A 25,398-nucleotide genomic window follows, 5' to 3' on the forward strand; every position below is an offset into this window, starting at 1 on the left:
TCTGCTCTCCCCTTTTCACCCTTGACCTCAGAATCAGAATGAACTTTAATTGTCACATCACAGGTTTAAAGGTGTAAAGAAGTGTGTGACATTTCTTTCGACTGCTCAACCAAAACCAAGTCCAAACCAGTGATGGAAGAAGTAGACCTACTGTACTCACATGTTTTACTTAACCCATAAAGACTGGGAAAGCCTATACCTTTAAAACCGGGAAAGCATCTGTGTCATTTTAGATGTTGATATGTATAGCAACAAGATTTTTTTTTATTGTTTGAATAAAAAAATAGAACATTTTCTGAAAACTTAGGTTAGGATTTAGAAGCCATTGGCTTGAGTAAAAGTACAAAAGTATCGGCATCAAAATATTGCCTACTTAAAGAACCAAAAGTAAAAGCACTCATTGTGCAGGATGTCGCATTTCACAAGTTTAAAATGTATAAAAAATCGTATCTATAAAAACAAAATAGCTGATCTACAGTACAAGCTCACTTCTTGTAGATCGGCTATTTTCATATGGACGAAATATATGCAGTATACGGCTGAAGTGGTTTGTGTGTTTTGTAATAATCAAAATCTACAAAGTAACTAGTTACAAAAGTTTTCATATAATTGCAGTGGAGTAAAAGTACAATATTTTCCTCTGAGATGTAGAGGGTTGATGTAACAGTATTGAAAATTGTAAATACTGAATAAAGTTAAAAAAAAATACCTCAAAATTGTATTTAAGTACAGTGCTTGAGTTATTGACTGACTGTCCACGCTGTTTTAAAATCTGATCGTCATGACTGACTGTCCACACAGTTATTAAATCTGATATTTAGGACTGACTGTCCACACTGTTATTAAATGTGATCTTTAATTAGGACTGATTGTCCACACTGTTATTACATCTGATATTTAGGACTGATTGTCCACACTGTTATTAAACCTGATCATTAAGACCTACTGTCCACGCTGTTATTAAATCTGACACACACACACACACACACACACACACACACACACACACACACACACACACGCACACACACACGCGCGCGCACACACACACACACACACACACACACACACACACACACACACACACACACACACACACACACACACACACACACACACACACACACAGGTAGAGAAGCGCTTGGCGTGTGCAATATCTGACCCTGCAAAGCCCAGGCCAAGCACATTCTATTGTCACCTAGTTTGACACACGCACGCACACAAACACACACTATCATTATATTTTTCAATGTCTCTCTGCCACACTCCCTCCCCTCTCGCTCTTTCTCTCTTTTTCTCTCTCTCTGTCACCCCCCCCCCCTCCCCCCCCCCCCCACTCTCTCTCTCTCTCACACACACACACACACACACACACACACACACTGCAGCATCAGCAGTAGTTGGGTCGAGGAGAGGGGTTTGAAGGGAAAGTGCTCACACAGCAGACCGTTTAAAGCCCCCTGCCTTTTGTTAGGTCTCGGAGGCTCCGCCCCATGGTGGGCCGCGCCCCTGCCCCCCCTCTCCCCCCGCCCAGTATAAATTGGGAGGTCCAACTTTTTTGCGGTTACACTGTTAAAGTTAGAGGAAGTTGTTGGTTTCGTGGGGAAGGATTTGGACCACATCCAGAAACAATGTCTCAGTACTCCGGAAAGGTGAGTGAGAGTGTTCCACAATCTCCGAATGCTACATAGAGTCTAGTCAACTAGGAACTACACCACGAAGCTGTCATCTGTCATTTCCGTTCACGCAAATACGATTTCAAAATATCTTCGAAAAACATATTTTTAAATTTTCTTGACTGCTAAGCAGCCAGCTCTATACGCTTCGACCAAGTTGATTTACAGTTGGACAAATTTACGCGACCGTAAAAGACAAAACGGGGAAGCGGGGAAGGGGGCGTGGCATCCGCTTAACATTCGAGTTAACAGTCTGGCTGGAGACACTATGAGTGCTGGGTCAGAATGCATTGTTTGGGACATGCACCCATTTTATGGGTTGTTTCATAAAAAAAAGTATTTTTTTTTTCAAAAGTAAAAAGAAAACAGAAATGCAACTTTTTAAAAATGTTATTTATTTTATTTCACAAATTTTCCACAAAAATAAATAATGATGATCCAAAAGATTCCTTACATTTAAAATAAATAAATGAATACAATCTGACAAATAGTGAAAATAGGCGAACTTGTAGATCATCTATTTTCACTGCTTTTGAATTATCGCTTCCTAACATATTGACAGATGGTCACACAAAAGTGTGTGGGGAGGAATCAATTGGCATAACGTCTAAAATTGGTTAGAAAAAAAGGGTATTTTTTTTTATTAAAGATAACTCCTAACAGCGCAAAACAAACATAAACAACCTGGTATTTATTAACGCTATTATTATTATAGTTGTTAAACCAACGATGAAACTGTGTGAATTACAGTGGTGACATCATTGTTTAAACCAGCGCTCTGTTTTAAAAGAGGACTCCACTGAAACATATTTGTGAAAATATTCCCTTTTTTTTATCCGTTCACTAAAATCTCACTTTTATTGACCAAAAAACGCTGTCCGTGTGTGGATGAGAGGCCCAACCGTATTTAGCACAAATATCCATGCCAGTGTTGTCAGGACCTAATAGTAGGGTTGTCTGTCAAACAGCTGAAATTCAAATCAGGGACACCTGGTCGGGCGTCCCTAATTAAGAAAAAATAAGGGACGCCCAGAGAAAGATAAAAAATCTCACTGTATTATGTACAGTTTTTGTATATTATAATAACCACTTGAACCCCAGGAGACATATTCTGGGGGAAACATTAGCCAAAGTCTACACAGCTTGTAGATCAGCTATTTTTGGCCTAGAAATTTGGTGTACAGAGACAACTCCAGTGTCCAGTTTTCTAAGGCCAGAGGGTTAAGTGGTTAACAACCTGTATTATAGTATTATGTATATGAGGTGTTTGCACTTGTAAGATGTGTGTCATTGATTGATTCCCCAAACATAAGGAACAAAGTGTGTCCCTTATCAGTTCAATAAGGAAAGGGACACGTATTTTAGTGTTCAAATAAGGGACAATTTTGTATTTCGAGGAACAGTTGACAATGCTACCTAAAATACAGACCAACTGAGACATGACACTCACAACCTTCTTTCTTGCTTTCTTTCTTTTACAGATTACCTTCTATGAAGGAAAGTGCTTCACAGGAAGGTGCCTGGAGGTCAGAGGTGACTGTGATAACTTCCAGGACCGTGGCTTCATGAACAGGTGACGCACCCCCCCCCCCCCCACACACACATACATACACACGCGCGCAGACACACACACACACACACACACACACACACACACACACACACACACACACACACACACACACTCACACTCACACTCACACTCACACACGCACGCGCACGCGCACGCGCACACGCACACGCACACACACACAGTACTATAGTGACAGTACTATAATGACAACATGTGACCAAACATCAACATTTGACGTGACAGGACCCCCCGTTGACATCATTTTACAACGTCCCCTTAACCCAGCCCACACTGTAATGAGGAAGTGGCGTTCTCAAACCCAACACGTACAGAGGCTGTCGACTCACCTAAAAGTAAATCACTTCACATCCTACCTTGAACTGTCAGCTTGTAACTAAGATATTCGATAGAATTCATATTTTTTGATACCAGATTTAGTGACTACGTCCGTGAACTTCCTGTGTAAACGGGTTAGGAATAATCCTTGATATAAGCTGATCTAAGGACAAGAGGAATTATAATGTGTTTTATCACGTCTACTGAACGGAATCCAGCCAATCAGAATCAAGGATTGGTACTAAACGTTTTATAAATTTACATATATACATGTGTAGACCTATATGTTTATATATATGTATGTATATATGTATGTTTACAGGGTGAACTCTATCAGAGTCGAGAGTGGAGCATGGATCTGCTACGATCATCCAGACTTTAAGGGTCAGCAGTACATCCTGGAACACGGAGAATACCCAGAGTTCCAGCGCTGGAACTCCCACAACGACCACATGGGCTCCTGTAAGCCCATCCGCATGGTGAGGAGATCTGTTATTACATACAATAATAACAATACAACTACTACTACTACTATTACTACTACTACTACTACTACTAATAATAATAATAATAATAATAATAATAACTCCCACAACAACCACATGGCTCCTGTAAGCCCATCCGCATAGCGAGATCTTTTATATCAGTCCATCCACATGGTGCGGATGGACTGATATAAAGTGCTTATTTTAAGCCCCGCCCGAAGCCTCTCAGTCACTTGCGTCCTCCGTGGTCGGTGCCTCATTCAGCTACAGATACATTGGATCACTGTAGAAACAAATAACACACCTGTGATTGATATAAGCTGATCTAAGGAGAAGATTATAATGTGTTGTATCACGTCTACCAAACGTAAACCAGCCAATCAGAATCAAGGATTGGGACTATCCGTTTTAGAACTGCATTGTTACCACGAGCTATGGGCTCTGTTGTCACGGTTGCGATGCCCGCCGGCTATAGGATCTGTAGCCGCGGTCATGGTCCCATACCCCAGCTGGATGGGTGGCTCTAGTCCACCTACCAGGTTTGGGGTGTTTAGTATGCTGGGAACTGGAGTTATTGCTGTTTAAAGCCCAGCCAATAGGAACACAGAGGGGGCGGAGTTTAAGTAATGACAGCCTGTCCCTAATGGCCGTCTAAGAGGACCTACCAAGTTTGGGGCGTTTAGCACGCTGGGAACTGGAGTTATGGCTGTTTAAACCAAGTTTGGTGTGGATCGGAGCAACGGTGCGCCTCGCAGGTCCGCATGTTACGTTTGTGACGTTTGTCGTTAATGTTATGTTTTCTATGTTTTCTATGTGTCCATCAGCACGGAGAGCACTATCGCATCGAGCTGTTCGAGGCCTGTAACTTCAGTGGTCAGTGTGTGGACATCTGTGATGACTGTCCCTTCCTGCAGAGCCGTGGATTCTCTAAGAACTGCATCAACTCTGTTAGAGTCTATGGAGACGGAGCGTAAGAACCACACACACACACACACACACACACACACACACACACACACACACACACACACACACACACACACACACACACACACACACACACACACACACACACACACACACACACACACTTTATTCATGTCCACATAAACAGAAGTACAAGAACGTACAAAGAACATAAACATTGGCAGTGCAGTCAGACAATAGAGTATGGAAGTCCTGACGTCGCTCCTGCTACCCCAGGGTATTTTTTCTATGGAAAATTCCATAGGGAAATCTTTAAAAATAAATAATAACACCATGAGAAATACATTTTAATTTTGATACTAAATAAAATAAAAACAGTGCAGGCCTAGTACGTTTTAAGGGAACATTACTTTCAGATCTGCAAGCTTGTAGATCTGCGATTTTCACTACTTCTTAAACATCTTTTTTTTTTAATGGAAATTAGATTTTTAGAATTGTTTTTAATTGATGAAAAGTTGAGACTTTTTTGTTTAGACTTTTTTTTTCAAATCTTTTGAAATATACATGTTATATTTTTTATGTAGGAAACAAAAAATCAAGAAAAAAACAATTGGGATATTTACTCGCAACCCATAAAAATGTGTCCGCGACCCACACATGGGTCCCAGCCCACTGTTTGGGAAACAGTGCTCTAAGCTGTAATCAAAACAGAATGAACACCTCTCTCTCTCTCTTTCTCTCTCTCTCTCCAGCTGGGTGATGTATGAGGAGCCTAACTTCCGTGGTCGTATGTACATCGTTGAGAGGGGCAACTACTGCAGCCACAACGAGTGGCAGGCCCAGAACCCCAACATCCAGTCCATCCGCAGGGTCTGCAACTACTTCTAAACCCCGCCCCCGCCCCCTGACCCCGCCCCCTAACACCAGCATGCAGTCCATCCGCAGGGTCGTCAACTACTTCTAAACCCCGCCCCCGCCCCCAACACCTGACTCTGCCCCCTAACACCAGCATGCAGTCCATCCGAGGGGTCGTCAACTCTTTCTGAATCCCCCCCTCCCCTACCCGAACAACTGAGCCAAAAAAAAACCTGCCCCCCGTCCCCTGTCCCCTGAACGCCTGTCCCCACCCAGAGCAACTTCTTTGGAACACTCTGGAAATGTACAATAAAAAAAACAAAAGCTAACAAAAGAAAAAATAATGTTTTTAATCAAAAACCTCCTGTGTCCGTGTGTGTTCTTTTATAAGAGTCAGATAATGAGGGCCGGGTGTGTCTGTTAATAATAATCACCAGAACGTACTGTTCCTGAAGAAACAGTTAGGGTTCGCTAAGAATGTTGATAGTATTAAGTGTTGATAGTGTTGTAAGTGTTAAAGGTATTGATAGTGTTGTAAGTGTTAAAGGTATTGATAGTGTTAAGTGTTAAAGGTTTTAAAGTATTAGTTGTGTTAAAGGTTTTAAAAGAGTTAAAGTATTAGTAGTGTTAAAGGTGTTAAAGATGTTAAAAGTTTTAAGGTGCTAGTATTAGTAGTGTTAAAGGTGTTAAAGATGTTAAAGGTTTTAAAGGTTTAAAGGTTTTATAGGTGCTAAAGGTGATTTAGTATTAGTAGTGTTAAATATGTTGATAGTGTGTTTAGTAGTGTTAAATGTTTTTTTTATGGTGAAACAATGGTTGCTACAGTCTGATAGGTGGTTTTTCTGGTCTAATATGCGGTTGCTAGGGTAAAACAGGTGGTTGCTGAGGTAAAACGGTGGTTGCTAGGGTATAGGCGGTTGCTAGGGTCCAATAGGCGGTTGCTAGGGTCTAATAGGTGGTTGCTAGGGTAGAACAGGTGGTTGCTAGGGTAGAACAGTGGTTGCTAGGGTCTAATAAGCAGTTGCTAGGCTACACTATAGCTAAATGGCATTTCCCCTTTCAAATGTCATAGAGAGTTGGAGTGGAGTTTCTAGCTAAAAGTATGAAGGACTAGTTAGGGGCCAAAAAAACAGGCGAAATAACTAGAAAGAACTGTTCCTGAAGAAACAGCGAGCCCACAGGCTCGCTAAGAATGTTAATAGTATCAAGTATTGATAGTGTTAAACGTATTTAAGTATTAGTAGTGTTAAAGGTTTTGAAGGAATAAAAATGCGATCCTAAATGACAATGTGAGCTTACAGATTGTCTATGTTGATCGCTATTCGTCATACAACAAAATATATAGGGCAGTTCCACAATCTGCAAATAATCCTTCAAGCCTTATTGCACTCCCCATACAGTATCTGCTCTGGTTCATTTCAGAACATTGTCAGAGCCAGACTTTCTACGCCAAATACAAGTACTGTATATAACAATTTGTTACAATAAATGGTCCTGGATCCTTTGACACTAGACGTACTGACTGAATGCTGTAACCCTGCTGACACGGCAGATAATATCATAGACATTTTGACCATAATCGTGACATTGCAGCATTACAGTGCAATGAGGTATAGTGCAGGTCTTGTGCATGCCCAGGAGCTCACACATGGCAGCCAACACCCGGGATTCAAAATGTGTTCCTCATCACTGTGGATGGATTCCATCACCCCAAAACTGACTTATCATGCCCCCCACCAGGGCATCAGAGATTTTGTCATGCAAAAGGCATGACAAAATTCAAAACATAGTCCATTGTGTGCTTTATTTTCAGAGGAAACTATAAAATATCAGACAGCTTCAGTCCATGAGGGACTTTCATCAGTCCAATTTGCAGTAAAATAAGCAATACGTTCTCATTGCCAAGTAAACATTTAAATAATTAACATTTCTCTATGTAGCCTATGGGGTATTGGCCATCATTCCCATTTTCATTATTCAAAAGACCTACTAATGATCAAATAAAATAGATAAGGCAGGTGAAGATCAATATTTACAAAAATATGTACCTGAAAACATTTGAGGTGAGAAACAGCTATTGCAGTAACACCCATGCTTCAGCAAGAATCAGCAGGAGCAGACAAGGGAGAAATAATTCTGTAGCTACAGCCAGGAGACTTAATTATCACATAGATTGGAAATTGGGGTAAACAATTAACCTGACTGTACAAACTAATCTAACAAAAGCTCATGAAATGAACACATCTCAGTTACGTTTTGTAGCTAATCTGCACAACATGTGAAGTGTAAAAGCAACAATTTATTGAAGTGAATTTACAATGCTTGCCACCTGTCTCAAGTCAAGTTGTTTGCAGCTGCCAAGTTAACGAGGTGGGAGGGCACTTGACATCTCTGCATCAGGTGAAAAGTTAAACTAAAACTGACTGATCTATTGAGTGAACCAATCACATAAAGTTATATAACATTCAGGAGGTGTCGTTCCAGACTCTACATTCAGGAGGTGTAGTTCCAGACTTTATATAACATTCAGGAGGTGTAGTTCCAGACTTTATATAACATTCAGGAGGTGTAGTTCCAGACTCTATATAACATTCAGGAGGTGTAGTTCTAGACTTTATATAACATTCAGTAGGTGTAGTTCCAGACTCTATATAACATTCAGGAGGCATAGATCCAGACTCTATAACATTCAGGAGGTGTAGTTCCAGACTTTATATAGCATTCAGGAGGTGTAGTTCCAGACTATATAACATTCAGGAGGTGTAGTTCTAAACTCTATATAACATTCAGGAGGTGTAGTTCCAGACTCTATAACATTCATTAGGTGTAGTTCCAGAATCTATATAACATTCAGGAGGTGTAGTTCCAGAATCTATATAACATTCATTAGGTGTAGTTCCAGAATCTATATAACATTCAGGAGGTGTAGTTCCAGACTCTATATAACATTCAGGAGGTGTAGTTCCAGACTCTATATAACATTCAGGAGGTGTAGTTCCAGACTCTATATAACATTCAGGAGGTGTAGTTCCAGACTCTATATAGTATTCAGTGAAGTTTATTCTAATTTCTCCAAAGTTGTCACTTATATACAGTCCATTGAAATGGTCACAATGTTAAATACAATGCATAATATATGTTTGTTATTTATTGAAATATGTTGGTTTGGTGTGATAACCAAGTAGGCCTATGTCTGAGTTTAATTCCTTCTACTGCTTTTAAAGTGTTAAATATTTAAACAACATATTTTACAGTCGAGTATTTAAGGGTCATCCTTTTTAAACATAATATCACATGAAGTTTAATAGTTTTTGTTAAGTTGAGAGTTCACGTTGTACAAGATGGCAGAATAAAAATACAATGCTGAGACAGACGTCGTTGTGTTTATTAATATAACGTAAAGTTTACAACCTACCAAAGGGTAAAATAATACACTCACAAGTGTAATCAGTGTGGACAAAGTACTGATCCCCAGTGCTTGAGTCAAAGTATAGACACTTTTGGCCAAATATTACTACAAATTTGTACTTGAGTTAAAGTTCTGGAGTACTTGTGCTTTAAAAAAAAATATTCAAAGGTAGGCTACATGCTTTTAAAAAGACTTTCAAAGGTTTTTTTCCACAGGTTGAATTTAATTGCACAATAAAACTAACAATCTCATCGACAAACAAATTCATATAAATAGGCTAACTATGCAAGATGGAGGGGCTTGTGAGGGAGTCATAGAAAAATTAAAACACATATGAAACAGTATAAAACAGTGATTCTTAACCTGTGGGCCGGGGCCCCACTGGTGGGCCGCGAAGATACTTCAGGTGGGCCCCAAAATAATTGGCAAAACACTAAGATTTTAATGAGAATATAACATTAAAATAAAAATAATGAATGTATAATGTAAATGGCATGGTATTTTTTCTTTAAAGCATAGGGAAATGAGTTTCATTGTTACACCAAAGAATAGGAATTTATAGTATACTACAGAACACAATCTATTGATTGATCATTAAAATAAACATGCCCATGCAGTCAGCTGTGTGGGCCGAAACACTCTCAATATTTTCAAGTGGGCCCTGATCCAGAATAGGTTGAGAACCACTGGTATAAAACACAGAAGGACATTCTATGGGCCATCTACAGTGCTTATCAAATCACAAACAACTGGGGAAACTAGTACTAGTTATTGTTCATTAAATACAACAGAAAAGTGGACATGTTGCCATTGTTCCAGTCATGTCTTCAAGATATTTGTATTTTTCTCCCCAGTTGTTTAAGAAGGAAAAAGAAAACAGATTTTAAGATTTAATACACTTGGGCAGGGGGTCCCAAAGATTTTCGGCTCAAGACCCAACGGAGAAATGTGGTGTCTCCCCGGGACCTCAAACTTACAAAAATACATTATGAACTTTCATAACATGTACATTTATAAACTAGTGGCAGTGGTGGCCTTCTACTTACAAATACACTGTGTTTCTAATGAGGAAGACATAATTCACAGGATATTGATATCTTTATATCCAGATTTGAATGAATTATGTTGATCTATCTTCTTTTTTTTCCCCTCCCTCAATTACTCTGTTGAGATATTTACTCTGCCGATTGGCAATGGTGGAATGTAATGCATACTTGCGCCTATGTCCATTTTTCAATACTTCATACTTCTCGTACTTTGCACTCCATTTACAATTATTTCGTACATTTATTTTCAAATAAATATTCCTATTCAAGGCTGCCAATGTATTCTTTGTTTTTAAATATCTCTGCTGTCCGGCAGGAACCAGCCCACTCCAAAATGTTCATTTTTCAGGAAATGAAAAAAAAAGTGGAGTTATGAGGTTTTGTTCATCATTGATAAGAACAGCTGAATGGACCTCCAAGCTCAAAGGGGGGTGGAGGTCAAAAGGGGGTGGAGCCTGGAGTCAAACTAGTACTATAGTTATTGTTCATTAAATACAAGGGAAAATTGGACATGTTGCCATTGTTCCAGTCATGTCTTCAAATTATTTGTATTTTTCTCCCCAGTTGTTTAAGAAGGAAAAACAAAACAGATTTTAAGATTTAATACACTTGGGCAGGGGGTCCCAGCAAAACAGCAGACAGTTTGAGGATCCAATGGAGTTAGCTGGTTTTGTCAGAAGTGCTTTTTAATGCTTTTCATTGGTTCAATATTTGTTTTACCAACACACAGACGTAAAGGGTGTTCAATGGCCCTGATTTATGGGGAAAAAATGCAAAAGCGCCAAAATGGAGTTAGCTGGTTTCTGCCGGAGTCAGCCGGACAGCAACGATATGCTCTATTTATGGACCTTTACAGATCTGTAACTCTGAGATTGTACAAATGGAACCAAATGGACCCGTCAGGATCCAAATCCATTTGTACACTCTCAGAGTTATGGGGGTCCTTGGCCCAATCAATGCATACCATATTTGGGGTCCTTGACATTTAAAAAAATTGAGAACCACTGGTTTAGAACAAGGCAGTGTATTGTTGCTATAGTGGCGTTATTTCAGTAGATTATTCTCTCTGAGGGATACAGTGAAGAGTTTACTTTCAGGAGAATTCAGAAGTGGAATAAAAGCATTACTAGTTGTAATTACACAGAAACCTACATCAAATCCAGATCATAATTCAATATATTATTATGAATTACAACTCAGTGTATTTCAGTGCAAGCAGTATTGAAATCTTTCTGTCTGAGCAATGAAATGAAAACGGTTTGACACCACGGCCATTGTAAACTATACATTATTTTAACCAACATATTACACAAGAGCATGCATCATACCCATATGCAACTGCAGAACACACACTTTTAAGTTTAGAAATATCAATATCTATCCTGACAAAAACAATTACTGCTTCAGCTATTTACGGTATGTATCGCTATTTGTCATTCCAAGAGCTATTTAGGGCTTAAATGGTGAAGAAAATGCCCTTTATTGAACCCTGGGGATATTACAAAAACAAGAATCAGACAGTACAGACAAAGTATCTCTTTTGGCAACAAGGTGTAAGATTAGTCACAAAACTATTATATTGTGGAGAGTTGGCTCTGGTGGAGTCCATCCACTGAGTTCTTGGTGTTAAACCGTCAACCATCAATCCTGGACAGAATGAATTGTAGGAGTCGACAAAGGGTAAGCACAACTGTCAGTGATTAAAGGCTGACCATGAGCTTTGTTCGGCTTCGGTAGGTCAATGAAAAAATAAAATGACCTACTCGTGTCGTGATGCGTTATGTTGTGAGCTTGTAGATTTGCTATATTCAAAAGAGAAAATGCAAAACCATTTTCAGATGGGTATCCGCGGCGCGGGCAAATGCATATTAATTTGAGGGTCCTTGACATGTAAATGTTTTAAACCCTTTGCCTTAGACACAGACCTATAAGTCGAGCTGTGTCCATAGATAGACAGACAATTGAGGGAGTTCCTGGTTCTGTGGAAGCGCTTGAGCTCGCTCCAAAAAACCTTGAGAAGCCTCCATCCCATCTTTCCGTTCCTCTGCGGACCACTGACGGGTGGACAGGCGGCTTGACGCCATGTCGCAGCTCTCGCCTAGCATGCTTTCACACTCTAATCTCATATCAGTAGCCGTGAAGGAAAGGTGCCAAGGAGAGGAGGCTTTTTAAGGGAATTGGAACACACCCAAGTGCAGGGGGATGAGGCCATGACGATGCCGGGTCGCTCGGCCAACGGAAATGGAGGATTGTGTTCATGCCGTTGGCCGAGATGCTTAGTGGTCCAGTTCCAGCTGTTAGGAGCCAGGGGGGTCAGGGTTATAGAGGGGACTCAGATGATATGCGAGTACAGTCATCCAGTTAGCTGCCCTCAGCTTTGACTCTCCTGTTCTTTGTCTGAAGAATCCTGGATTTTCTCTAATCCTTCTCCCTCATTGCCTGATAGAGAGGGATGATGGATAGAATGACAGATCCACAGATAACAGGCATGGAGAAAGAAAGAAAAAAAGAAAGAAAGAAAGAAAGAAAGAAAGACAATTCCAAAAATGGCAAAACATTTTTTTTTTAAAGAAAATGTATAAATCTGTGGCAGAGGGATATGGTTTGTCCCAGGCTGTACAGTAGATAAGTGGTGTTCCCAAGCAACTATAAAAACCTCTAATTGTCTCATGGGTTAATTGGTTGCAAAGTATTTAAGCATTTAAGAGGCATACAATTGAAATGAAATGTTTGATAGATTTTGACAATAATGATATGCCCATTATAGGGAAGCCAGGTTGAAAGTGGTTAAGTGTATTTACTGATCCCTCAGGGGAAATGATTTGACCCTCACAGGGGAGCAGTTACTGTATGTTCACACTGGCTCCCCAAATCAGATTTTGGCCTATGCAGATTGGAATCAGATTGGTTAAAACATTTAAAAAGAAAGACAGAAATAAAAAACAAAAATAAAACCTTTTGCTAATCACATTCCTAGGTGGTTCAAATCGAATTTCCAAAAATGTGTCTCAGTTAGGACACTCGGACACCGATTTATTCTTCCTTGAATGATGGTGTCGTTCACCAAAAATAGCCGATACACAAGCTCACAACGCATCGCATTTTTGCAGACGTCTGAATACACAAAGTTGATCTGATCACTTCGCAAGTAACTGTGTGGACAGTCAGTACTAATGATCAGATAAAAAAAACACATCAGATTTGCCTGCGTTATGAATAAAGCCAATGTCTAACTCAAGGAGATTCGACATGAATCCTGGAGGTTATGAGGATCAAACCAGGGACCTTCCTATTCCCAGGCCCTACCTACTGAGCCACTGCCTTCCCCATGAATGCCGGTACAGATCTAATAACTTCTAACTACTTTCAACCCGGCGTCCCTATTTTGGGCATGTCATTGTAGGCGAAAGTTTTCCAAATGTTTCAAAATAATCAGTGGCCTTGTAGTTAAGTGTCCGCCCTGAGATTGGGAGGTACCGATTCGATTTCCCTGACCAGGTCATACCAAAGACTATAAAAATGGTGCCCAATGCCTCCCTGCAACATACTAGTGTTGTGTCTGGAGGTGTACTTGTACATCATGGCTGGGGGGGTGTACTTGTACATCAAGCCACCTCACGCTCCTGCTCCTGTCCTATACCGCTACATGGCTCCGGAAGGCTATTTTCATTGCGGGACACTGTTGTACGACTGACTGTAGTACGTCATTGATGAAGATTGCGTTTTTCTGTCAACCTCCTTTCTCACCTGACTTGTTGACGTTGAGCTGAGCCAGGCCCTGTGCCAGGTCGGCGGGCCCCTGTTCTCCGGGGTCGGCGGGGGGGAGGTCGTGGACGGCGTTCCTGCGTCCTGTCCGCCGCGAGACCATGAAGCCCTCATAGGTCGCCTCCACATCCGTCATCGCTGACACGTGTCACCATAGCAGGGCCTGGGCCCGGGCCCAAATCCTCGGTCAGTCTCTCCCCGAGGTCTACAATCATTAGAAAAATGAACATGAAAATGTTTTAAACCTCCAAATGTAACTAAAAACGATGTACTGTATAGCTTGTTTGATTGATTGATTGAATACTTTATTTGCAGTTTGCAAAAAAAAAGCACAGGAAAGTACAGTTCAATACAAGGTCTGCTAAGAGGATTTTAAGCCCAAGATAGCCTATGGCTTGAGTGATAAAATAAGCTCAGTAATTCCTTCTACTCCTCCCAACGTGTCCAGTTCCAGCTGTCACTCTCAACCTCATGTCACGGGTTGATGATGTAGACCAGACACGCGTTGTGACCACAGACAGTTGTCAGACACAACAGAGGACAGCAGTGGTGGACAGTAACGAAGTACATTTACTTGAGTACTGTACTTAATTATTATTTTTTTGTATCTGTACTTTATAAGACATTGTTTATAAAGCACAGATACATATTGGGTATGTGTACGTATATATCTGTCATATATGACATGTCTGTCATATATGCCTATGTTTAATATAAAAAAGAGAAGAGATGTACGCAGTCCACACACAGACAGCTGTACCTCAAACGTTATCTGTGCATTAATCAGGTACACAAAGTTTTAGCCATACAATTAACCTGGCCTCCATCCTTGTGAAATTTTTGACTGAGCAACTTTCACATGTAGTTGAATAACATTTGACCAGGAATATCTATACTTTGACTCACTGGGGTTGAGTAGGCCTACGTTTTCCACAACTGCAAAGAAAAAACAGGGGGCCAGCGTTACAGACACCTGGAGACTACCACTGAGTCACAAGAGACTTACTTAACAAAGGCACACCGAGGAAGTTTGTGTGTGTGTGTGTGTGTGTGTGTGTGTGTGTGTGTGTGTGTGTGTGTGTGTGTGTGTGTGTGTGTTTTAAAAAAAAGTCTTTGGTAGCCTAGGGCACGTGCACAAGTTGGTTGTGAGGGGCGTTCAAATGGCCGGCCTCTCAAAAAGGAGGGCCAAACAGTTAGCAAGGTACTGCTCGGTATCAGCTATTATAGGAAGCCGCTCAATTTGGAGGTGTTGTTTCCTTTATCCATGAATGATGTCTGCTGTGTCTGACAAGTGTGTCATTGTCAACTGAACTGTATTGTGCGTGTGCATGCAAGTAATCACGTTATGCACACAGGTCAATGTACATGCATATGTGTGTGCCTCAGTGTACTACAGTAATTATATGTCGCCCACGCAGTGTCACTGGAGACTTGCTGGATCTGGTCCTCCTGGCTTTATTGCCAAGTGCACAGTTGCTGTTCTTAAAATAGCCTATAAACAAATGACAAGCCCTGAATAATACAACAAGCCAATGTGCTATGCCCTCAATTTCACTGGCTGTCTGAGTGACAAGTTGGTTCTTGCGCTAAAAAATTTAGATTAGAAATCTGGTGATTGAAAGCAGTGGGTGGACATTATAGGCCTATAATATTGAACTACTCGTGTATTAGTAGGTACATAATTATGAAGTACATTTTCTTTTTAACATCAACGCATGGCTGTGTTGAAATTTTGAACATTTCCGAAAGAAAAAAATCTTAATTAGTGAAAATAGCAGATCTACATCACCCGCGATGCGACACGTTGCAGATCGGCTATTTTCACTATATTTCGAAATAGGGCTTAGTGGTTCATTCATAATTTTGTAAGTATGGATTCCAAGAGGCTTTTTTAGAAACGTAGTGGAGTCAAAAGTAGCCTATAATAATTGTATTATATGGGAGTGAAAGCCATGTGCTTGCAAAAAAGAGGGGGAAAAAAGAAAGAAATACTCCAATACTCTACTTAAATACAGTACTTTAGTAAATGTACTTAGTTACTGTTAACCACTGATTGAAAGTAATACATATGAACACACACACACGCACACGCACGCTTTATCAATCAATCTCTGGATAGAGATTGATTTTGTGCCTTCTCAAATCTGATTAAGGCACAATTTTGTTTTCTTTTCTTTTTTTTTAATAAACATTCAATATGGTGGATTGATGCATTTGAGCTTATAAAATAGATCATTTTTTTTATTCCCATGGGTTTAGGCTTCGGATTTCTTAAATCTAATTATTTCAATTTAATTGACTTGATATTTGTTTGTCTCAGGCATATGCAAAAGATAATTCAATGATATTGAGATGAGGGGGAGGTAAAATGTATTCAAAGATTTTCACTCATTTTCATGATTTTTCAAAAATAGCCAATTAAATATGGTTAAAGCGGTTAATGATTGTGACGCTATATTAACAAATTAACTGGGGTCCCCGGACCCCACTTTGAGAACCATTGGAATAGGCTACGTTGTGGTGCGTGCGTCTACAAATAACTGCTGTCCAATAGGCTAATGATGACTGTTAAGCAAGCATGGGACAGTCCCTGATACAGAACCAGTGGGGCCAGGTTTGGCAAGAGAAACAAGCAACCAGGTACTGTATATGAAAACAAGCCCAAAAGAAGCGATCCCTTTAAACATAATTAGATTGGCTATTTGAAAATAGCCGATATACAACGATGTGACACGTTGTGACCTTGTAGATCTGCTATTTTCAACAACAGCAAATACCATCTTGAAGAAAAATGTATTCATCTATTTTAGAAATATTTAACAACACAAATCTTAAGGGGGTCGCTGACATAACATATTTTATCAGATGGGGGTCTGCGCAGACAAATACATATTAATGAGGGGGTCCTTGACATGAAAATGTTTGAGAAACACTGGTTTAAACAACATTAGGAAACAAGCCCAAATAAGCAACTACACTTTAGAAACAAGCCCAAAAAAACGCAACTATATTTACAAGAGACTTTACAGAAAAACAAGCCCAATGTTGCTTATAATAAGTGGACATGGCAACACTGGATAGAACACGTTTCTATGGAATCTATTCCAGTCATAAATTATGTGTTGACAAAGACCCACTCGAAGCTCCGCGCCAGTAAGGCAGACGATTTTTTTTCAATATTTTTGTTGGAGAATAACAATTTTAACATATAACCATTAAACAATACAGCTCACCATAAATACAATAAAAAATAAGACATTGATAATTTGATATAACATGATATAACATAAAACACAATATCAAGATAAAAATAAAATGACAGTAAACAATTACACAAAGAAAAACAGAAAGGCAGACGTATAGGATAATAACCTAGCCCTGGTCCAAAGCGTTATAGCGAGTTCCATCTAACGCTCTGCCAGGCGCGCTGCTCTGCTCATAGACCGAAAATTCCACTGCCGTGTGAGGTCGCCGTCTTTGTTTAAAAAAATAAATAAACACAACTATTTCGCTATCCACAGAAACAAATGCTATTTTGTGTTGTTGAAAGTCTATTCTCCAGGGTGGGAAGCCTCTCAGGACCCCACCTGCTCTGTATAATACACTTTTTGGGGCAGAAAATAAATATGTCCGCCAGATGGCTATGATTTGATTTACTCCACTGCGCTCTCTACAGATCTGGTCAATAGTAATTTATATTGACCAGATCTGTAGAGGGCGCACTGGAATAAAATACATAATTTTTGTCTGGTGGACAAATTCAAATTTCTGCCCAAAACGTGTATTATACAGAGAAGGTGGTGTCCTGAGACTTTTCCCACCCTGGAGAATAGACTTTCAAAAGCACAAAACTGCGTTTGTTTCGGTGAATAGCGAAGTAGTTGTGTTTATTTTTACTCAAATTGGAGACCTCGCACGGCAGTGGAATTTTCGGTCTATGAGCAGCGCGCCTGGTTAGAGAGAACTGACGCTAACGCTCTGGACCAGGGCTACATTATCTCTATCAATAAAATGAAAATGTCCGCCTTCCTATTGTCCAAACATGCATGATGCTGCCTCTAGCCTACCTGTTGTGACTGATGGCTTCCTCCAGGTATGTGCGAGGTCACACCATCATCATCATCATCAGAGGGATTTGGGTTTAATTAGTGCCGTTTTCTTTTCGGAGGCAATAAGGCAACCCTGGGCAGGCAGAATGATGCCGTACGTACTGTACGGGACGCAGCCAGCGCAACGAGCGTTATTTGCGTAGCCATGTGCGTACTGCGCGCCATCTGCGTAGCCAGCAGTGGAAAGTAACTAAGTACATTTACTCAAGTACTGTACAATATTTGCCTCTGAGATTGTATACATTGCTGTACAATATTTGCCTCTGAGAAGTAGTGGAGCAGAAGTAAAAGTATTGAAAATTGGAAATACTCCAGAAAGTAAAAATAACTCAAAAATTTACAGTCCTTAGTTATATTACACCACAGCCAATAGAAGCAGTAAAATGTATTAACTCCAGCCCAGACTGCTATGTGAACACCACCATACAGTTAGATAATTTCATATGCATGCATTACATGTTTTTATTTGTACTACAACCTGGCAAGCCTTGTCTTCTATAAGGCTACTTTACTTCGAAAAGTATTGTTAATGTATGACCTAAAGCTAAAACAAGATATTTCACAAACGAGAATAGTTTTTCCTTGCATTAGTGATCATTGGGCCACCGAACACCATGAGAAAACCATCTAAACCAAGTATTTATCCAGAATGTTTGTGACTTATTGTATTCAATGCACCATGAACGACATAATTTGACCCAGTTACTGCACAGCCTCTTGGCAAATATGAATGCATTGCTGCTGCTGCCTTCAGACACACCCAACTGCATTACAATCAGTGGTGGACAACATACAAACACATTTACTTGAGTATTTATATTTAATTTGGGATGCTTATTGATTTCATTCCAGCAGCTACATTTCAAAGGCAAATATTGTACCATTGCCTCCACTAGATTTGAATGAATTGACTACTTATGCCCTCTTTCAAATATAGTGAACATAGCAGATCTATCTGAATACTTAAGTATTGTACTCTAGTAATTTAACTAAGGCACACAATTGACAAAGCAACTTTGGCTTGTAGTGGAGTGATAATTGACCAATAGTATCTATACTAAAACCCAAGTACTAGTTACACTTGTGAGAATGAGTCAGTCTTTCCTGAATGACATTATTTATAAGTGCAATGGTTTATGGTCCTATGTGCATTGACCTAAAGGTCTCTGTGGAAACCCAACATTGCAACATGGTGAGAGCTTCTCTAAATGTTAGTTTGAAGTGCCATTGATAGTAGGTTACATTTCTACAACATGGCTTGGGCCCCCATTCAGTTATGTCTGCCAACAGGCAGATCCATCTGTAGCCTACATGTCCTTTCAACACAAGTTATATTTTAGGTACATTTTATTTGTAATGAAGCCGTCTGTGTATGCCACTCAAAAAACAACGATGTATTGTCCTCTATTCGGTTTCGAAAACTTATGGTAGCCTACATTTCAGTACACAAGATGGTACACAGCAGTTGTTAAAATAAACACTGGTAGCACCACAACAACAAAAGTAGTAAATGGACTATTAAAACTGAAAATGTTCAGGATAATTGTCATTAATAATTCACCTTTGGCTGAAAATATATAAGAATATGTTATTAAACGTTTGGTTAAAAGGTTGTACAGTGGCTGGCTATGGAATGTCAGGAGGAGACTCAGAACAGGGGAAAAGTAGAAGAGGAGAAATGACTGAAAGAGGACTCAACAGGCTAAAGAGCTCCACTCAGTGGCGAGAGAATGTTGATGCCTCCACACCAGCAACCGGGAACGTGAGGGTACTAGTTTTCAGAGTGCGACTTCTGGTGGACAAAGGAATGAGTGGTCACGATGCACTAATTCTGGGCGCTGTTTCACAAGTCTGCGATTTGTGAAAAAGTACAAATTAAATGATGCTTTGCTATTCTTGCTGTTCTACATATAAGCAAACACTTGAATAAATCACAGATAAAGGTTTTAAACTTTCTATTATGAAATATAGCATTAATGGACAACTAAGTATCATCATTTAGACAAAGCCAATACTTAGACAAGAGAAAGCCATGTTGAACTCTATGGAATCCAAATGACTGGAATCAGTTGTGGCAACTGAGAACTTGAATTCAGCGAGTGATTGTGAACGGCTACAACATCTACAACTCCGTCTACGGAGCGTCGTGCAGCGGCAAGGCGTTCCCCGGGGAGGGAGGAGACACAGAGGAGGGCAGAGGAGTCATTCCCTCGGGAGGTCCAGCAAGTCTTTAAGGCGGGAAGGAAAATGGAGGAGCCAGCAGACAGCTGTGTGGAGCTGTGGTGCTTAGAAGTTATGTGAAGCTATACAGACAAAAAGAATCCCACTAAATTGTTGTAACTGAATCAGACTGAAAAAAAAGAAAGAAACAAAAAAACATCAAAAACTATTCCAAGTGTCTGATATCACAGATGGTCGGGTCTTTCATAAACTGCGGATGTTTGTGGGTCACTGACATGAAACCTGTGTAGTGAAAAAAAAAGCTATGAGTTATAATGCATTGTCATGAACTAGAAAGTTACCACTCAGACTACTGACCATAGATTCTTATGGAAGACTATTAGACTTTAGTTAGTATGAAATTGCTGCACTTGCGGATGGTTGTCTAATATTAAAATGTCACGAAGAAAAAACATGTGTAAAACGATGGCGCTATTTGGTAAACAACTTTGTATTTTACAACATTATGCAAAGTAGACTTACCCATTGTTCTGGCCTTTTTAATAGCTTTAGTGACATCCCGTTGTTTTTTTGCACATAGGCCTGTAAAATAGAACAACACAGAAACAAAATGCTTAACCAGACAACATACTTACATCTTATGTTTAGTACACTGAACTATATACAGTACATTGAACTTGTGTGTTATATACAATTGATATACTTCTTCACCTGTTATGTGTCGGCCATAAATTCTACCGGTATGAGGAGATATGAACTGGGACAAAAGCTGTAAAGAAAAGAGCAGAGAAGTGTTAATTCATTTGATCAATACAACTTCAATATAAAGCAAGATAATATAAAGCAAGATAGAGCCACAAGAATTTTCATTGTATAATTTGGAACAGCATAATTTGACTTCTCAATTTAAGTTACAAAAAGAGTGTACGACAATACCGGTACCCAAAATAGGGATACCAGGTGGAAAGAGGTAAAAGAAAATCTGTATAATTGCGTTACCAATGTCTTCAAATAAGTCAAATAATTGCTGATTTATTAGCGAAAGCAATATATCTGTCAGCAAGATGGCTGCATGATGAAGCCAACCTATCGTGCTGCTGTTGTGAGTAAAGAGGTAACGAAGTAGGGCTGGCCAATTACGGTAACTGAAAATATATCAAAACCAATATTTAAAACCAATAACCAAATCTTGCTCATGTAGGTTAATTGATAGATTAATCGAGAAGCAGTTTTTTTCTGTCTTATATATCAATGAATCAAAATTCTAATAGATGTTTGTTTGTCTGATTAACCACTAAAGGTAGGGTAAGTGATATGTATATTTATTTTGTTAAAATGTTAAAGCTCTAATATTCTGATAGTAATTATTGCTATAAAGTGTTTGTTCAGTAGCAGGGGTCTTCCCGTCACTCCAGCTCTTTAATAAACAGAAAATAAATGTTTAGGTGGGTTGCCAATCAGGAGAGAGTACCCATTTATCAGCTTTAATTTTATAGTGTTCCAGTTCCAATTTTGTCTGCTCATTTCTTGGAGTTATTTAATCACTTACCCTATCATTACCCTTGTATCATAATTCATTGTACAAGGTGGCGTACAAAAAGAGCCAATCTACAAGCTCACAACACTTGCAATTCTGCTACCGCACAGTCACCTTTTCAGAACCTTTCCCAATTTATTACAATATAACTCTTAAAAAAAAGAAGAAAAAAATCAACTGATTGTTGTCTATATAATAGACTGGTTTGTAAAAATGTTTTTTATAAGGTATCCATTATATGAGCACATTTAAGACATTATTATGTCATGTGTCAATTAAACGTTCATAAAAACCATCAGACCTTGTGATTACATTACACAATGCAATTCTAGAGGCACTCACACTGTACTACTTGCTCCATTGTTTAATAAATGGACAAAAAACAAAACAAACAAATACATAAATACATGTTTTCGATACTAACCTGGATATTCTTATAATCCACTGTGATATGGTGAAGAATACAGACTTTGGGTGGTTGCTTGAATGGATTGTCCATCTTTACAGGCTTTTGAGTGAAGAGCATATATAATTTGCTGTTAGAGACAATATGCATCAAGTATTGTAACTTCAAGTTACAACATGAGTAGGGGCGCAGCAGTTCATTGGGGGGGGGGGGGACAATTTAATCAAAAAAAAACAACAATTTAAACTAGAAAAAGTGCTCCTCGGAGCACAAGTCTCCGCCAGCAGACTTGTGTTGGGAATGTTGGGAATGTTCTAATTCTTACAAAAAAATAGAACATGTTACTGTGTCATAGTAACATGACACAAGTGTCCTATCCGTCTGTATAACTGTCCTATCCATCCTGTCTGTATAAGTGTCCTATCCGTCCTGTCTGTATAAGTGTCCTATCCGTCCTGTCTGTATAAGTGTCCTATCCGTCCTGTCTATATAAGTGTCCTATCCGTCCTGTCTGTATAAGTGTCCTATCCGTCCTGTCTATATAAGTGTCCTATCCGTCCTGTCTGTATAAGTGTCCTATCCGTCCTGTCTATATAAGTGTCCTATCCGTCCTGTCTGTATAAGTGTCCTATCCGTCCTGTCTGTATAAGTGTCCTATCCGTCCTGTCTATGTAAGTGTCCTATCCGTCCTGTCTGTGTAAGTGTCCTATCTGTCCTGTCTGTGTCCTATCCAATTGTTACAGTATCCGCCATTTCTCAGCCATTTCGTGATTATTCCTGTCTTACCTCACTTTGAAAGAGGCACAGACTCTTTCAAAGTGACACATGTATTTATAGGCCGCTATACGTCACTAGCCAATCAGATCACACTATTTCACCGTATTGTCACGTGTCACGTGAGGCTTGACCAATGTTAGCTTGTTTCACGGAAAGTGAAAACAATGTCTCCTGGCGGAGACAACAAAAAATAACTAGAAAATGTGCTCCTCGGAGCACAGGTCTCCGCCAGTACTGTTCCTGATTAATCCTGTCTTACCTATATTATATTACATATTGTCACGTGTCACTTGACCAATGTTAGCTTAAAAAAATATAAATTATTTTTTGAAGCACATTTGCTATTTATAGGTTTTTATGTCATCATGCGTCTCGCTAACCAATCAAAGCATTGGTGACAACATATTGTCACGTGTCACGTGAAGCTTGACCAATGTTAGCTTGGCTGAGACGGACGGACACACGGAAGGACGGAGACGAAAACATACAATACAACGAGTTTACAAAGATCTGTTATTTTAACCATTTTGTTGAAGATTTCTGGAAATCTAAAGTAAATCCCCCTAAATTTCAATACAGCAATGCATTGATATTAACAAGAATATGTACTATGTCATGGGTTTTCAACTAGTGGTCCGGGGACCACCAGTGGTCCGGGGACCACCAGTGGTCCTTGAGGGGGTTCCAGGGGGTCCCCAGCCAAATTAATAGTTAGCAACCAAATTGACCCTTATATGTCTGTAACTCTGAGTACCAGTAACTCTGAGTACCAGAGTTAAATTAACACTGATGATGGTGATACAGTGTAGATTGGGACCCCTAAGAAGTCCCTGGCATATCTTTTAAAATGGGGGTCCCTGGGCTAATATTTGTCAATTTGGGTGTCCTTGACGCGAAAAAGGTTGAAAACCACTGTACTATGTCATTTTTTTAAAAATAAATAGTATTTTTAACTCAAGTACACATTTGAAAAGAGAAACGTTGAACAGGACTCAAGAACTGGAGGTGAGTACTTTGTCCCACTGGTGTTAGTTATAGTGTTCATACCATGTCATCGTTGTGTTGAGTCACACTTGGGAGGGTGGACAGACTCTTTACATCTGGAACAGACAAAAGTCACACATGTTAAAACAGCATACAGCAGGGGTCTTCAACGTTTTCAGGCTAAGGACCCCCTAACTGAGAGAGATGAAGCAGGGACCTCCTGATCTATGTTGTATAAAATTGTGTTTTAGATTAAACCGTTTTTTGTTCACTTGGTCTGCCTTTTTTCCCTCTACACCTATACCTCTTTGCCAAAAATAGCAGATCTACAAGCTCACAAGTTGTGAGCTTGTAGATCTGCTATGTTTGGCTAAAGTTCTCGTCAGAAAAAGGGGTGCTATAGGGTTCAAGTGGTAAAAAAAAATCATATCACACAAAGATTTGGCGGACCCCCTGTAGTAACTCTGAGGACCCCCAAGGGGTCCTGGACCCCCTGTTGAAGACCCATGGCATACAGCATATATTGATACTGTTACCTAAGTAAATCATTTGAGTACGTTTTCCACCACTGCCACTCTTCCGGCTTACCGTGTCACACTGACACCAAAACAATCTAAAACAATTGACTCACGTTAGTCTCGTGATGTGCATCTATCGGAATATGTTGAGGGAATGTAATCTTACTTGAGATTCTGGGTGTAAAGAGTCGTTGTAGTGTCTGTAATCCTCTGAGAAGAGACATGTTGACCTGACGGACTAACTGACACGGAACAGGATGTCGGTACGACCGCCAATTAATTCCGTGTTAAACTCGGTCGGTGTTGCAGCGTATCTTGTAATTCCTACCCTGAAACATGGCTGTCATATCATCATGACTGTCATTGTGGTCTGTCTGTACATCTACATAAACTTTGAAAACTATGATTTCAAATATAAAGTCCTTGCTTACCCCATGGCCACGGATATTAAAATTATGTTCGGCCCCTCAAAAGTACCTGTATCTTCCATATTGTTCAATAAAAAGCATTTTAATCCGATCGGTGGCCATTTTCTCCGTACTTTCTCCATTATGCTTTCAACTACGAGACCCTATCGGTTGGGAGGTGTATTGCACTCTGATGCATTATAACTATGAGAGAATGGCCACCAATCGGATTAAAATACTTTTTATTAAACAATACGGACACTTACGGGTACTTCTGAGGGGCCACACATAATTGTAACATCCGTGGCCAATGGCCATGGAATATTAAAGATTTGAAATCTGAATGTTAATGTAGATGTACGGGCCCTAATTAGAGAAAGTGCTAACACCATCAGGTTGAAGTCTAT

General features: G+C 39.7%; 2 protein-coding genes across 3 annotated transcripts; one reads left to right on the forward strand and one right to left on the reverse strand.

Annotated features, from left to right (window-relative positions):
• Window positions 1-1,631: 1,631 nt before the first annotated feature.
• LOC311038969 (gamma-crystallin N-B) lies at window positions 1,632-5,885 on the forward strand (the record flags this gene model as incomplete). Its single annotated transcript, XM_084048602.1, has 5 exons — window positions 1,632-1,652; window positions 3,158-3,249; window positions 3,908-4,064; window positions 4,895-5,040; window positions 5,750-5,885. The coding sequence occupies 5 exons, from the start codon at window positions 1,632-1,634 to the stop codon at window positions 5,883-5,885; spliced, it is 552 nt and encodes a 183-aa protein (XP_083904728.1).
• Window positions 5,886-18,635: 12,750 nt separating this feature from the next.
• LOC311038818 (small ribosomal subunit protein bS18m-like) lies at window positions 18,636-24,865 on the reverse strand. 2 transcript variants are annotated; one of them, XM_084048423.1, is made up of 7 exons: window positions 24,751-24,865; window positions 24,130-24,182; window positions 22,324-22,407; window positions 21,074-21,131; window positions 20,885-20,944; window positions 20,533-20,644; window positions 18,636-19,705 (listed from the first exon to the last, which is right to left on the reverse strand). In XM_084048423.1, the coding sequence occupies exons 1-6, from the start codon at window positions 24,806-24,808 to the stop codon at window positions 20,568-20,570; spliced, it is 390 nt and encodes a 129-aa protein (XP_083904549.1). In that variant the 5' UTR covers window positions 24,809-24,865; the 3' UTR covers window positions 18,636-19,705; window positions 20,533-20,567. The 2 variants fall into 2 exon arrangements, with proteins under 2 accessions (XP_083904549.1, XP_083904548.1); XM_084048422.1 differs by lacking the exon at window positions 18,636-19,705 and having other exon boundaries at window positions 20,122-20,644.
• Window positions 24,866-25,398: the final 533 nt, after the last annotated feature.

The sequence above is a fragment of the Gymnoscopelus microlampas genome (genome assembly GCF_963454915.1).
Source record: "Gymnoscopelus microlampas genome assembly, chromosome: 22".
Lineage (NCBI taxonomy): Eukaryota > Metazoa > Chordata > Actinopteri > Myctophiformes > Myctophidae > Gymnoscopelus > Gymnoscopelus microlampas.